Source organism: Lottia gigantea (assembly GCF_000327385.1).
Source record: "Lottia gigantea unplaced genomic scaffold LOTGIsca_30, whole genome shotgun sequence".
In the NCBI taxonomy this organism is placed as follows: Eukaryota; Metazoa; Mollusca; class Gastropoda; family Lottiidae; genus Lottia; species Lottia gigantea.
This window is the reverse complement of record NW_008708987.1, coordinates 2,407,679-2,424,348: the sequence shown is the minus strand read 5'-3', so window position 1 is coordinate 2,424,348 and position 16,670 is coordinate 2,407,679. Positions and strand designations below refer to the sequence as shown.

Here is a 16,670-nt window from a genome sequence, read left to right as displayed (position 1 = left end):
AAGTGTTTTAGTTAATATTCAAAAAGAAAAACTTAACGGCACCATAACCTGCATGGATAAAATCAAAATAAAATGTCAAAAGAGAAGCTATTGAGCTATTTACTAGAGCTACTATTTATTAAGCTAAATATACTAAAGCTAATATTTATTGACCTAAATATACTAAAGCTAATATTTATTGACCTATATATACTAAAGCTAATGTTTATTGACCTATATATACTAAAGCTAATGTTTATTGACCTATATATACTAAAGCTAATGTTTATTGACCTATATATACTAAAGCTAATATTTATTGACCTATATATACTAAAGCTAATGTTTATTGACCTATATATACTAAAGCTAATGTTTATTGACCTATATATACTAAAGCTAATGTTTATTGACCTATATATACTAAAGCTAATATTTATTGACCTATATATACTCAAGCTAATATTTATTGACCTATATATACTCAAGCTAAACTATATTGACCTATATATACTCAAGCTAAACTATATTGACCGATATATACTAAAGCTAATATTTATTTACCTATATATACTCAAGCTAATATTTATTGACCTATATATACTCAAGCTAATATTTATTGACCTATATATACTAAAGCTAAACTATATTGACCTATATATACTCAAGCTAAACTATATTGACCTATATATACTAAAGCTAATATTTATTTACCTATATATACTCAAGCTAATATTTATTTACCTATATATACTCAAGCTAAACTATATTAAGCTATATCAATATCAGCAAAATAAACTAAAGCCAAGGGAGATTAATCGTCTAATAGATCATACAAACAATCGTCAGCAAATCGTAGCATTTGTTGAAGTGAAAGTAGAGCGTATCTATCCACCGTTTCGTTTAATTCTGTTTCCTTCTCGTAATTTTTAACTGGTAAAACATGGCCTCTTGGTAGCCCTATTAACTGGGAAACTTTATCTACCACCTCGGCAACTTCACGAGAATAAAATAAATTAGACAAATTTTCTTTCACTTCTTGAGAAATCTCGTCAACTTTTGTTAAAATAATGACTTGAGGTATTCCTAAAATATAATAGATAAATCACAAAATAGCAATAAAACTATTTTACTATTTCTTTTAAATCTTAAATTATTTCAATATATAGGTTAAATCAAATGGCTCAACAAATGTAAAATACTGAACGAAATAATCCTGACTAAAAAAGAAAATAACACAAACCTACCTCTCTGATTGGCTAATTTCTGTATCATTTTAAACTGTTTTAAAATAGATTCATTCATAACGTCGACTGAAGTTCCATCAATAATAAACGCTGAACAATGTATTTTATCATTTAAACTCGGTGTTTTTATATATCCCGGAGTTTCTGGTGTGATCGCAGCAAAAGGGTTAAACTGAAAATCAGATAGGAGACTTTAAAGGGATTGTAAAGAGGTTTACTAAAAGCTGTTTGTGTATCGAGGACACTAACATCAATTTGGGAAGCGGAAGTGACGACGATCTGAACACTTCACTTGATATTGATATTATGACCGTGTTTATACCATGACCAGTCGACAACTGTATAGATAGCTGAATTTAAGTTCTATCAGCTTGTAAAGTAAATAACTAGGTGACTATATAGATAGCTGAAATTGAGCTCTATCAGCTGGTAAAGTAAATATTTAGATGACTATATAGATAGCTGAAATTGATCTCTATCAGCTGGTAAAGTATAAATTTAGATGACTATACAGATAGCTGAAATTAAGCTTTATCAGCTGGTAAGGTAAATATTTAGATGACTATACAGATAGCTGAAATTTAGCTCTATCAGCTGGTAAGGTAAATATTTAGATGACTATACAGATAGCGGAAATTGAGCTCTATCAGCTGGTAAAGTAAATATATAGATAACTATAAAGATAGCTGAAATTGAGTTCTATCAGCGAGTAAAGTAAATATTTAGATGACTATAAAGATAGCTGAAATTGAGTTCTATCAGCTGGTAAAGTAAATATTTAGATAACTATACAGAAAGCTGAAATTGAGTTCTATCAGCTGGTAAAGTAAATATTTAGATGACTATACAGATAGCTGAAATTTAGTTCTATCAGCAGGTAAAGTAAATATTAAGATGACTATAAAGATAGTTGAAATTGAGTTCTATCAGCGAGTAAAGTAAATATTTAGATGACTATAAAGATAGCTGAAATTGAGTTCTAACAGCTGGTAAAGTAAATATTTAGATGACTATACAGATAGCGAAAATTGAGTTCTATCAGCTGGTAAAGTAAATATTTAGATGACTATACAGATAGCTGAAATTGAGTTCTATCAGCAGGTAAAGTAAATATTAAGATGACTATAAAGATAGCTGAAATTGAGTTCTATCAGCGGGTAAAGTAAATATTTAGATGACAATAAAGATAGCTGAAATTGAGTTCTATCAGCTGGTAAAGTAAATATTTAGATAACTATACAGATAGCTGAAATTGAGCTCTATCAGCTGGTAAAGTAAATATTAAGATGACTATATAGACAGCTGTAATTGAGCTCTATCAGCTGGTAAAGTAAATATTTAGATGACTATACAGATGGCTGAAATTGAGCTCTATCAGCTGGTAAAGTAAATATTTAGATGACTATACAGATGGCTGAAATTGAGCTCTATCAGCTGGTAAAGTAAATATTTAGATGACTATATAGGTAGCTGAAATTGAGTTCTATCAGCTGGTAAAGTAAATATTTAGATGACTATACAGATAGCTGAAATTGAGTTCTATCAGCTGGTAAAGTAAATATTAAGATGACTATATAGACAGCTGAAATTGAGTTCTATCAGCTGGTAAAGTAAATATTTAGATGACTATATAGACAGCTGTAATTGAGTTCTATCAGCTGGTAAAGTAAATATTTAGATGACTATACAGATAGCTGAAATTGAGTTCTATCAGCTGGTAAAGTAAATATTTAGATGAGTATACAGATAAATAACCTACTGAATATTTATTCGGCATGTGTCCATCTAACATAGCAGTAATATCTTCAGGATCTACCCCTTGGGACTCCTCCAGACCTCGTGTATCACATAATCTTAATTTCAAATATTTCGACCCATTTCTTATTTGATAACTTCTAAACTGTAAAAACAAAACCTTTTTATATGATGTACTTTCTTTTCCTGTCCTTGATCCTTTTCCTGTTCATGGTCATTATTCTATCTTGGGTCCGGTCCTTGTCCTGTCCTGTCTTGGTCCTTTTACTGGTCCTGTTCTCGTCTTGTCCTGCCCCGTCCTCTAGTAGGTCGTCTAGTCCTTGTCCTGTCCTGTTCTTGTCCGGTTCTTGGTCCTCTCCTTGGTCTGTCCTTGGTCGTCTGGTCATGTCTTATCAATTATTCCCATAGTATACTTCTATTATCATTCCATTCATCGTCTCATTCCATCTATCCAAATATCTAATTACTAACCTTAGTGGTTAAACTATGTTCAGCACTTCCGGCAGCAGCTTGACTAGTCACGTGACCTCTGAATACAGAATTGATGGTATTGAAATAACTTGATTTACCGGCGCCTACACATCCAACCATTAGAATTCTACATTGGTCAACATCGCCTCCTTGTATTGGTTTATAATCTTCTACAGTTTTCTTGATTGTGGCCTGTTTACAAAGATAGCTTGTCAGACAAAGTAATATACACCCACCGGCAGCTTTGATTTTGAGTAAAAATATTTGGCAGTACAGTAACAATCACCAGTATGAAATATTCAACCTTCAGTCATACATTTCTTTTGAACTTTTTGGGTTTATGCTGAATATTACCAAGTTTTATCAAATTCCGACAAGAATCATGCCTTTTAGAGTGCGTGCCTCCTAGATTTACGAACTAAAAATTGAACGTGTTTTCACGAACAAGTACGATAACTAAATATTTTTTTGATTTTTCTGATTTTCAGCCTTGGGTGATTACAAACAATCACACCAAGTTTCGTCAAAATCTATCAAGAATTGTGTCATCTTGAATGTTTACGAGCAATTGTGGACGGGCAGACGGACGGACTGACACGGGTGATGCTAATATACGCCCCCATTGCATGTTTACGTTTTCGTGTTTACAAATCTGTCGGATAGATTTTTAAGGCTTGTGATAAAATTTGGAATCAATTCCTTTATAAATCATTATGACTTACAGTTTTTTCTTGAATTTCTTGTCGCCATGGTTCGTCTACAACATCTAATTCGTCTACAAAGAAAATAATCAAGGTGAAAAAGGTAGCTTATTGATCCTAACCACCTAAATTATACCATGAAATTCATCATGTTTCTTTCTTGACCAGTTCTTAGCTCTTACTAACAAAGTTGTTACTCACCTACTATCTGATAAACTTCGACTTCTTTGTAATTAAAATTATTATTACAATAAGTGGCTGGGGGGACATAGCCTGAATTATAAGCACCATTAGACTGAAACACTCCATTGGTTTTACTAGTAGGGTCCTTGAAGCACACGAATGTTCCAAACGATGGTCCCTGCTTTGGATACTGATAGATTTTTATTTGGGAGCCTAGAGAGCTTTGAACCCACTTATTAGTATATGTAGTCTTATTTTTCCCATACAAGGTGAAAATAAACGCTGATGTATCTTGGACTGTGGTGTTGGTGCTCTTCCAATCTATTGCGGTATATCCACCAAAAACACAACCATCAGTATTCCAACAGATTGTTACAGTAGCTCCTTTATTGTCACATTTCTTATGAAATACATCTGCCGAGAGACCATCTATAGTGGCTTTATAGATTCTTTTTAGATGTTTTGTAGTTTTTATCCAGGTTAGAAGCTGGGTCTTGTCGGATTCCGTGAGTGTCGCCATTTCCCTGGAAGAAAAAAAACACCATAAAGGTGGGAATAGCCGATGTACGATGTCCGGTGTGCTGTTTCTTAAACTTGTCACCACATAATGGTATGTATTTGTTGATGCATTATTGTGTTATGATGTTGCTTTTTTCAAACTTGTTTATGTATACACTATATTTTTTGTATAACTATTAATTGATGTCAGTATGTCATATTTGTATCACTTATTATTATGTATTATCTTGTATCATGATGTATGCTGCCCAAAAAGGGCGAACAATACAATAAATAAATATCTATCTATCTATCTATCTCAAGTTTCATAATTGAAACATGAAGCCTATACATGTATGTAATTGCTTCACGGATTTTATATAACGACTATTGTTATAGGAGTTTACAATTCAAATATAAGCCGCAGTTATCAAATCTAACATACAGTTTACCAGTAGGCCTACATTATATATACAGACAGTTTTAAATAGGGTGTGGTGTAATAGGCGTTCCGGTAATCGGTCTTGTTGCGATTTTACTGCATCGTGACTGTAAAGTGTCCGGACGTTATACCACGTCTATACGATTCTTTCATTCTCAACTGTATCGATGATCTCATATCGTAGGCCTACACCGGATACCGTATACGGATAACATGCCTTTTTTGCATCTATAATTTCAATCCTAAGTAGTAGGGGTTTAAATTTTAGTTTATTAATGAGATGTTCACAATTTATCAAGGGTTTCACCCCTCCATTATTTATTATTCAATTATATAATTTTCATATTCACATTGTGTAGTCTCCTAGTGTCAAATAAAGTTTATATATTAGTGTTTTGTTATAAACTCCAACGTGAACACAACTCTTTCAATGAAGCAATAAGGTGAGAATAGACTACGTGAGATAACAGGTGCGGCGTACGATGAGGGAAAATTGATGAAGCAAAGACACAAGCTACGCCATACAGATCTCGACATGAAAAATCTGCGTCTATACCTTCCTGACAGCTAATCTACTGTTGTCGACTGGAAAAGAGGCAGCTGTTTCGGTCTATATACGATCACGATTGTCATCTTCTCTTGTCGAATTCTCATATTAAACTCGTGTTTTTGAATTCTTATATAATATAATAAGTATTAAGTTATTATCCTATCTAGTCAAAGACAAAATAAAATAGCTTATATAATGATACTGAAGCTTGAGAAAATTGAAATACTCACCTGTAATAAATGCGATAACTTTAAAATCTATTCGAAATATATAACTTCCTTCTAACCTTTATATTATATTACTCAATCTTATTGCTGAGAAAATTGTTATTTTTCTAGGAAATTAGGGCTGGTTATTTATAGGCCCAAATTGTAGTTTTACGATATGATATCGATAGACTAAACATCTGAATTTGCACAGTAAGACAAAATGGAAAGTAATAAAGTTTTGAACGAAAACTACCCAAATTGTGAGGAGTCAAAAATGAGTTAAAAAAGAAAAATAGAGTGGTAGCCTTCTATTTGCTGGCTTCAGTTGGATTTATTTTAAGTCGGATATTGTCAAGTTTAAATTGAAACAGTTTGAAACTGTACAAATTACCATGTTTAGCCTACAATCGTTTAATTCTACTCCGACCAACTTGTGATTGCGTTTAGGCTACCTTTACCATTTATTTTTTTTAATGTTTACAAATGGCATCTCCAACAAGTTATATCAGTTTATATTTGTATCTTTATCCGCTGATGCAATCAACAATTGCGAAATTACGCGGAAAAGGAGGATGTCGCTTATGAGGCATGCGCAGTAAAGCGTTCTCAGAACGGTTACCGTTTACATTACACCAAATTATAGAGTCCGTTTCGAGGACCGTTCCGATACCATCTCTACGTCTCTACGAGGTGGGCCAGAATTGGAACTTTTCTCAGAATGCTTCTGAGAACGGATAAATTTCCCAATGCAAAAGGGGTTTTAGACAAAATATTATACAAATCATTACAGTTTGATTGAAGTCGATCATATATATATATATATATATATATATATATATATATATATAAGTATATACACTGAAAGGCAAAAGAAACATCACTTGGGTGTATAATATATGTTTCTTTATTTTCGAATGTTTATATCTGCAAGTAAAGACACTGGAGAAAGTCGGTGTTTGACACTCATCAAAATTAACAGTATAAACAATGTTTTTGCGAATTGTGAACTTGCAGAGGCATCAGAAGACATCACAGCTGGGGGTCCAAAATCAGTACCTGGTGGCGACTACAGCAACACATCTTCTGTACATGGAGTGGACTAGCCGGTTGATGGGGGCCATTGGTATCTGGGTCCATATCCTCAGGAACGTTACACGCAGTTCTTCTGAAGTTGTCGACATTGGGCGCACTTCAATGAGTTGGCGTTAGATCTCATCCCACAAGTTTTTTAATTGGATTCAAATCCGGACTGTGGGGTCTGAGGACATCGTCACTGTATAGCGGAGAGTTATTCCATTACCCCTGCTTGGACCAATATTCTGAAACACCACAGGCCCCACTCTCTGGTTCAGTCCAAATCCACCTTGATGCTTGGACCGCCCCACGAGTCCCGTTCTATGATACAAACATCAGCATAACGTTCACCCCTCCTTCGCCAGACTCTGAGTCTGGCATCCACAGTGGAAATATAGTAACGACTTTCATCGGTGAAGATGATTCTTCTCCATTCCTGTTGACGCCAATTCTGATGCTGCCCAGCCCATTGCAGTCGGGCCAGTCCGGATGGGTCCACGAGGAAGACGGCGGCAGGAGATGTCAGACTCTCCGATCACTGATTGGTGGTTGTCTGTGTGTGGTAACTATGCGGACGGTCGTTGGTGGTGTTGGTGGTGTTGAAGCGATGTTACAAACGATGTATCGTTCTGACATTGAATGCATTTGCAACAACCTGTGCATTCTGTCCTGCTTGCAGTCTTACGATCGCTTGTTGTCTCTCATTTCCTGATAATCGTGGCATGGCTGATAAATCAAATAGTGAATGTAAGCCTGACGATTTTGTCCACGATATTCACGTGCATCATGATTTTGACGATACTTTTCAGCAACTTGGTCCCATTTCACTTTTGAAGACTGCGTTTGGGCAAACCACTCCATTTTAAACACAACTGAACTTTAAGCCAACAAAAGGACCAGTAGAATGTTAAATCTAAATTAGTTGACTAAAAAACACGACCGAACCGTGAAATGTGATTAAAAACATTAAGTCCATAAGATCATCCTCCATCTTGTCACCTTGGTGACAATTATTATCACCTATAGGTGAAAAATAAAGTTTTTAATTCCAAATTACACGAATTATCACCTAATTTACACCTAGTTGAAAATAATTATCATCAAGATGGAAATTAACGTTTTAAATTCAAAATAAAAAGTGAGAGATGTCGTATATGAACCACCGTACATTCCGGTTAATTTTGTAGGTCGAAAATCTTTTTGGTTCAAATTTATGAAAACAATACACCAAATAATAGATGTATTTATAAAGCACTGAACTCCACTCTACATGGAGAGAGCTTACAATGTATTGGACCTACAAAAAACGAGTTTATGTCTGTCTCCATGGGCTGAATGTTTGAGAAGACCATTTCCTTGTGTATTGGACCCTATGCTGACCCATGTAAAGCAGATTGCGATACGATAGAAGTGAGACACCATTGATCTAAACTATTTTGACCAACTAGCTAGCAGATTGTGACATGATAGCAGTGAGACATCATTGATCTAAACCATCGTGTCAAACTAGCTAGCAGATTGTGACATGATAGCAGTGAGTCACCATTGATCTAAACCATCGTGTCAAACTAGCTAGCAGATTGTGACATGATAGCAGTGAGCCACCATTGATCTAAACCATCGTGTCAAACTAGCTAGCAGATTGTGACACGATAGCAGTGAGCCACCATTGATCTAAACCATCGTGTCAAACTAGCTAGCAGATTGTGACACGATAGCAGTGAGCCACCATTGATCTAAACCATCGTGTCCAACTAGCTAGCAGATTGTGACACGATAGCAGTGAGCCACCATTGATCTAAACCATCGTGTCAAACTAGCTAGCAGATTGTGACACAATAGCAGTGAGCCACCATTGATCTAAACCATCGTGTCCAACTAGCTAGTAGATTGTAACATGGTAGCAGTGAGCCACCATTGATCTAAACCATCGTGTCAAACTAGCTAGTAGATTGTAACATGATAGCAGTGAGCCACCATTGATCTAAATTATCATGTCCAACTAGCTAGTAGATTGTAACATGGTAGCAGTGAGCCACCATTGATCTAAACCATCGTGTCAAACTAGCTAGTAGATTGTAACATGATAACAGTGAGCCACCATTGATCTAAACCATCGTGTCCAACTATAGCTATATAGCATTCTAAGAAAGAGTGACGTAAAAAACTTCTTCAAGCAGACAATATAATCCTAAATATCTTCTAGAATAGTAAGTTAAACTTCCTTTTATTTCCAGATTTGCTGATATTTATAAAAGGAAAAGGAAATTGTTTTTGATATTTCTGTTTATCTCTACCACTGTAATGTATTTATGGTTGGTTTTGACTCTACTCGATATTTTAACATTTAATACAAGTAGGTATTTTAATATACTTTCTGAAGGTTTTCAATTTGTCTTGTCTCCCTGTAGCTATGGGACGGGATTAAGAGCGAGCTTTGTTTTATATTTCAGAAAGTCTGTTTGCCTCCAATGTATTAGCGAGTTTATTAAAGTTTAACGGTGCCACATCTCCGATATTTTATGAACTGTGCTGTGAGATAACCTATCCAGTAGACGAGTGTATCACCGCCGTTATCCTAACTTTACCAAGTTCTATAGTCTCTCTTATTTCCCTTGGGACTATTCTACGTACCGAACATTGGTAGGTATACAAGCATAATGAGATTAATTTTACAAATTCTTCTGTATATCTGATAATTATCGACCCCATTGTAATCTAACATGTTTTCTACCACTGTCCCATTCTAATGACGTTATTTTTTTTAACCAAACCAAGTGTGTTATCTAGAACCCGTGTTTTGATGCATGATCCTACCCCGACCCCTAGAGGCACCAACATTACAATCTTTGTGAAAATATGTATTTTATTTTTGTTATAATATTGAGAGAATATGCTGGATTTACGCCCTTTCACACGAACAGAGCGTTAGACATAGATCATTACATTAACGATTGAATTCAAAATAGATACACTTGGTATTTCAGGTACGATGTGGATGAATTACGCCTTGTTATCAACCTACGGTCTAGGAACAATAGCCTTACTGTTTCTTGTCGAGATCCACTCCCGACTGGATGTAGACGAACAGAAGATAAAATAATTTCTCAAAGTCTTGTATTTGTTAAGGGGTGCGATCCTCTTAATACACGTGTTTGCTTTACCGATTTGTCTAATAATAATAATAATAATAATAATGATAATAATAAACTCAGCCATTGAATACAGATTACAGAAAAATCATCAAAATTAAAACAAAGGCCAGTTTAATGTCAGGTAGTTTTTAGCAAACAAAACCAACATTAATTTAGCGAGGATTACGATTAGAATGGATGTAATTAAAAAACAAAGGAGGTCTCTACAATTACAAAGAGGGTTGCTCGGCTCCCCTTCATCCATGGTGTCTAAAATATCACTGTTTACCATCCTTTCACTCAAACTTCTGGCTTTTTCTCTACATCTCTGTTCAGTTAACGATCCAGTCCAAATCACTGTTGGTATTTCTCCTTCATTGAAATTCTCCTCGCTGAAAGGAAAAGTCTCACGATACAGAACGAACGTAGCTGGTATATCAAATGAATTATTCCCTATCTCCTTGGCATGATGTGATTCGGCTAAGATTGTCGTTGCCTCTCCAATTTAGAGCAGCAGACGACCTGAAAGGCTAACAGAGTAAAATAACTATCAGAGGATAAAGTCCACGTGAGAAAGTTCTCCTTGACAAGAATGTCAGTACCATCTCTTAGAACTCTTGTAGCAATACATCATATCTAAACCACGCCCCCATAACTTCCCTGATATTAAAATATGATCAACTACTATTCTGATACCATGACAATCATATCCTGAACATGGTTTCTTTTTTTAACATAGTCCTAGAGAAAGTATAACGAAAAGGGGTGTGGTTTGGACATGGTGATACCATGGTAACAATATTTAAGGCTTGTCAATCAACAACAATTCTATGATAGTTTTATTGATGATTATAATTATTTATGTGCAGATTTCAAATTACCATTTTGCACCAAAGAAAAAATATAAAGAAATACACGAAAATATTAAAAGTTATTATATTAGTGTGGAAATCCATCCAGTCGTGAAAACAGGCAGTGTGAGGACAACAAACAGTGTAAACAAATATTGTCAACAAACATTGTATACAAACATTGTCAACAAACAATGTCAACAAACATTGTCAACAAACATTGCCAACATCTATTGAAAAATAAAATTGTAAACAAACATTGTCAACGAACATTGTAAAAAAACATTGCAAACAAATATTGTAAACAAACATTGTCAACAAACACTGTAAACTAACGTTGCCAAGAGAGGAAAGGAGAGGAGAGGAGAGGAGAGGAAAGGGGATGGGAAGAAAGGAGAGAAGAGGAGAGGAGAGGAGTGAGAGGAAAGGAGAGAAGAGGAGAGGAGAGGAGGAGAGGAGAGGAGAGGAGAGGAGAGGAGATGAGATAAGAGGAAAGGAGAGAAGAGGAGAGGAGATGAGAGGAGAGGAGAAGAGAGGGGTGAGACATCATCACCATGTATTACGTCTTTATCTTAGAGATGTCAATGTAATTTTTGAAGTTTGTAAAAATAGCGATTTGATTGGATTGTTCACAACTAATCAGAGTCATTGACAGAAGGATGATATCCAGGGCTCTGATTGGCTGTATTCAGTGGCGTACAATCCAATCAAATCGTTGACCATGTCACAAAAACGTCATTAAGTGAAGATGGGGGCTGTTCAAACAATAGTATTACCATAGAAATTATCATTATAATGAAAGTGTTTTAGTTAATATTCAAAAAGAAAAACTTAACGGCACCATAACCTGCATGGATAAAATCAAAATAAAATGTCAAAAGAGAAGCTATTGAGCTATTTACTAGAGCTACTATTTATTGACCTATATATACTAAAGCTAATGTTTATTGACCTATATATACTAAAGCTAATGTTTATTGACCTATATATACTAAAGCTAATGTTTATTGACCTATATATACTAAAGCTAATGTTTATTGACCTATATATACTAAAGCTAATGTTTATTGACCTATATATACTCAAGCTAATGTTTATTGACCTATATATACTAAAGCTAATGTTTATTGACCTATATATACCAAAGCTAATATTTATTGACCTATATATACTCAAGCTAAACTATATTAAGCTATATCAATATCAGCAAAATAAACTAAAGCCAAGGGAGATTAATCGTCTAATAGATCATACAAACAATCGTCAGCAAATCGTAGCATTTGTTGAAGTGAAAGTAGAGCGTATCTATCCACCGTTTCGTTTAATTCTGTTTCCTTCTCGTAATTTTTAACTGGTAAAACATGGCCTCTTGGTAGCCCTATTAACTGGGAAACTTTATCTACCACCTCGGCAACTTCACGAGAATAAAATAACTTAGACAAATTTTCTTTCACTTCTTGAGAAATCTCGTCAACTTTTGTTAAAATAATGACTTGAGGTATTCCTAAAATATAATAGATAAATCACAAAATAGCGACAAAACTATTTTACTATACATTTAAACCTGGAGGGGGCTGAAAAATCAATGATGGGCATAATGTATAGACAAATCAAACTATTTTACTAATGATTTCAATCTGAATGCGGATAGTACAGCATACACGCGATGGTAACTATATAACACTATATCTGCCCATGAAGTTCGTGTATTCACCAATTTAGGTTCCTTAGATTCAAAAGTTGGCCTAAATAAGATTGAAAGCACGAATTTTTCGGGATGTTGCCTGATATTTTTTCGTTCGCTGCCTGAAAAGATAATAAAAAGGAAGGCAACACCCTGACTGAAATAGAAAATAACACGAACCTACCTCTCTGATTGGCTAATTTCTGTATCATTTTAAACTGAGTTAAAATAGATTCATTCATAACGTCGACTGAAGTTCCATCAATAATAAACGCTGAACAATGTATTTTATCATTTAAACTCGGTGTTTTTATATATATAAATAAATAAGTAAATATTTAGATAACTATACAGATAGCTGAAATTGAGATCTATCAGCTGGTAAAGTAAATATTTAGATGACTATATAGACAGCTGTAATTGATCTCTATAAGCTGGTAAAGTAAATATTTAGACAACTATACAGATAGCTGAAATTGAGCTCTATCAGCTGGTAAAGTAAATATTTAGATGACTATATAGATAGCTGAACTTAAGCTCTATCAGCTGGTAAAGTAAATATTTAGATGACTATACAGATAGCCGAGATAGAGCTTTATCAGCTGGTAAAGTAAATATTTAGATGACTATATAGGTAGCTGAAATTGAGTTCTATCAGCTGGTAAAGTAAATATTTAGACAACTATACAGATAGCTGAACTTAAGCTCTATCAGCTGGTAAAGTAGATATTTAGATGACTATACAGATAGCTGAACTTAAGCTCTATCAGCTGGTAAAGTAAATATTTAGATGACTATACAGATAGCTGATATTGAGTTCTATCAGCTGGTAAAGTAAATATTAAGATGACTATACCAATAGCTGATATTGATCTCTATCAACTGGTAAAGTAAATATTTAGATGACTATACCAATAGCTGAAATTGAGCTCTATCAACTGGTAAAGTAAATATTTAGATGACTATACAGATAGCTGAAATTGAGCTCTATCAGCTGGTAAAGTAAATATTTAGATGACTATATAGGTAGCTGAAATTGAGTTCTATCAGCTGGTAAAGTAAATATTTAGATGACTATATAGGTAGCTGAAATTGAGTTCTATCAGCTGGTAAAGTAAATATTTAGATGACTATACAGATAAATAACCTACTGAATATTTATTCGGCATGTGTCCATCTAACATAGCAGTAATATCTTCAGGATCTACCCCTTGGGACTCCTCCAGACCTCGTGTATCACATAATCTTACTTTCAAATATTTCGACCCATTTCTTATTTGGTAACTTCTGAACTGTAAAAACAAAACCTTTTTATATGATGTACTTTCTTTTCCTGTCCTTCATCCTTTTCCTATTCATGATCATTATTCTATCTTGGGTCCGGTCCTTGTCCTGTCCTGTCTTGGTCCTTTTACTGGTCCTGTTCTCGTCTTGTCCTGCCCCGTCCTCTAGTAGGTCGTCTAGTCCTTGTCCTGTCCTGTTCTTGTCCGGTTCTTGGTCCTCTCCTTGGTCTGTCCTTGGTCTGTCCTTGGTCTGTCCTTGGTCGTCTGGTCATGTCTTATCGATTATTCCCATAGTATACTTCTATTATCATTCCATCTATCCAAATATCTAATTACTAACCTTGGTGGTTAAACTATGTTCAGCACTTCCGGCAGCAGCTTGACTGGTCACGTGACCTCTGAATACAGAATTGATGGTATTGAAATAACTTGATTTACCGGCGCCTACACACCCAACCATTAGAATTCTACATTGGTCAACATCGCCTCCTTGTATTGGTTTATAATCTTCTACAGTTTTCTTGATTGTGGCCTGTTAACAAAAATAGCTTGTCAGGCAAAGTAATATACACCCACTGGCAGCTTTGATTTTACATAAAAATATTTGGCAGTACAGTAACAATCACCAGTATGAAATATTCAACCTTCAGTCATACATTTCTTTTGAACTTTTTGGGTTTATGCTGAATATTAAATATTACCAAATTTTATCTAATTCCGACATAAATCATGCCTGCGTGCCTCCTAGATTTACGAGCTAAAAATTGAAATCGTTTTCAAGAACATGTACGATAACTAAATATCATTTGGATTTTCAATAGGTTTCAGCCTAGGGTGATTACGAACACTCATACCATGTTTCGTCAAAGTCTGTCAAGAATAGTGTCTTCTAGAGTGTTTACGAGAAATTGTGGACGGGTCGACGGACCGAGGGACTCAAATGGGTGACGCTAATATACGCCCCCATTGCATGTTTACGTTTTCGTGTTTACAAATCTGTCGGATAGATTTTTAAGGCTTGTGATAAAATTTGGAATCAATTCCTTTATAAATCATTATGACTTACAGTTTTTTCTTGAATTTCTTGTCGCCATGGTTCGTCTACAACATCTAATTTATCTACAATGAAAATAATCAGTGTTAGAAATGTAGCTGATTGATCCTAACCACCCAAATTATACCATGAAATTCATCATGTTTCTTTCTTAACCCGTTCATAGCTCTTACTAACCAAGTTGTTACTCACCTACTATCTGATAAACTTCGACTTCTCTGTAATTAAAATTATTATTACAATAAGTGGCTGGGGAGACATAGTCTGAATTATAAGCACCATTAGACTGAAACACTCCATTGGTTTTACTAGTAGGGTCCTTGAAGCACACGAATATTCCAAACGATGGTCCCTGCGTTGGATACTGATAGATTTGTATTTGGGAGCGTAGAGAGCTTTGAACCCACATATTAGTATATGTAGTCTTATTTGTACCATACAAGGTGAAAATAAACGCTGATGTATCTTGGACTATGGTGTTGGTGCTCTTCCAATCTATTGCGGTATATCCACCAAAAACACAACCATCAGTATTCCAACAGATTGTTACAGTAGCTCCTTTATTGTCACATTTCTTATGAAATACATCTGCTGACAGACCATCTATAGTGGCTTTATAGATTCTTTTTAGATGTTTTGTAGTGTTGATCCAGGTTCTAAGCTGGGTCTTGTCGGATTCCGTGAGTGTCGCCATTTCCCTACATGAAAAATAAATCCATAAATGTGGGAAAAGAGGAGGTACGGTGTCCAGTGTGTTGTAGGGTTCGGGATTATCGATACAGTAGAAAATAGAAGAATCGAATCGTGTCCGCACCGTGTCCAGACCCGAACCTCCGTGTGTTCACTTCTTCTATTTTCGTTTGTATCAATTATTCCGCACCGTACATCGTCTGATTGCAGCTTTCGTACCACATCGTATACCGTACTTCGTCTTATCACAGCTTTCACGTTTTAAGACATACAGTGGTCTATTTTCGTGCATATAAGGATTCAACATCGAATTTCGTCAAAGTTAAAAAAACGGAATTTTTTTTGTTAATATGTCTTAGATGTTTCCTCAGATATTCTACAAAATAATTAAAATTGGTTTGTTACGATTTTCTTTATGAATCCTTCACTTTGACCCATATTTCATGAGCAACCAACTCGACAACGGCGGCAAAATGCGTCACCTATTTTCGTGTACAATGCTTGATCTATAAATAAGTCGAGAAAACCCCGTTGTACGGAGCCCCTAAGGCGCAATTGTAAACATATTTATTTATTATGTCGTTTAAACGAATTAATTATTTCGATTAAACGAATTAATTATTTCGTTTAAACGAATTAATTATTTCGTTAAAACGAAATGTTATTTCGTTTAGACGAAATAAATTATTATTTCGTTAAAACGAAATAATCATTTCATTTAAACGAAATAATTAATTCGTTTAAACGAAATAATTATTTCGTTTTAACGAAATACACTATGTTTATTTCGTTTAAACGAATAACTTTTTTCGTCTATTTCGTTTAAACGAAATAATTAACCCATCTTTTTATTTCGTTTAAACGA

At 34.7% G+C, this 16,670-nt stretch overlaps 3 protein-coding genes across 3 annotated transcripts; 1 reads left to right on the top strand and 2 right to left on the bottom strand.

Moving 5' to 3' along the window:
• Positions 1-204: 204 nt before the first annotated feature.
• On the top strand, positions 205-492 carry LOTGIDRAFT_101269 (hypothetical protein; the record flags this gene model as incomplete). The annotated part of the gene is made up of 1 exon (XM_009057572.1): positions 205-492. A coding segment is annotated over one exon (288 nt), but the record flags the coding sequence as incomplete, so codon positions are not given.
• Positions 493-793: 301 nt separating this feature from the next.
• Positions 794-4,856, bottom strand: LOTGIDRAFT_119118 (hypothetical protein; the record flags this gene model as incomplete). The annotated part of the gene is made up of 6 exons (XM_009057571.1): positions 794-1,065; positions 1,227-1,398; positions 2,986-3,126; positions 3,453-3,644; positions 4,175-4,227; positions 4,355-4,856. The coding sequence occupies 6 exons, from the start codon at positions 4,854-4,856 to the stop codon at positions 794-796; spliced, it is 1,332 nt and encodes a 443-aa protein (XP_009055819.1).
• A 7,470-nt stretch (positions 4,857-12,326) lies between these two features.
• LOTGIDRAFT_216024 (hypothetical protein) lies at positions 12,327-15,809 on the bottom strand (the record flags this gene model as incomplete). Its single annotated transcript, XM_009057570.1, has 6 exons — positions 12,327-12,598; positions 12,963-13,078; positions 13,910-14,070; positions 14,402-14,593; positions 15,128-15,180; positions 15,308-15,809. The coding sequence occupies 6 exons, from the start codon at positions 15,807-15,809 to the stop codon at positions 12,327-12,329; spliced, it is 1,296 nt and encodes a 431-aa protein (XP_009055818.1).
• Between the last annotated feature and the right edge of the window lie 861 nt (positions 15,810-16,670).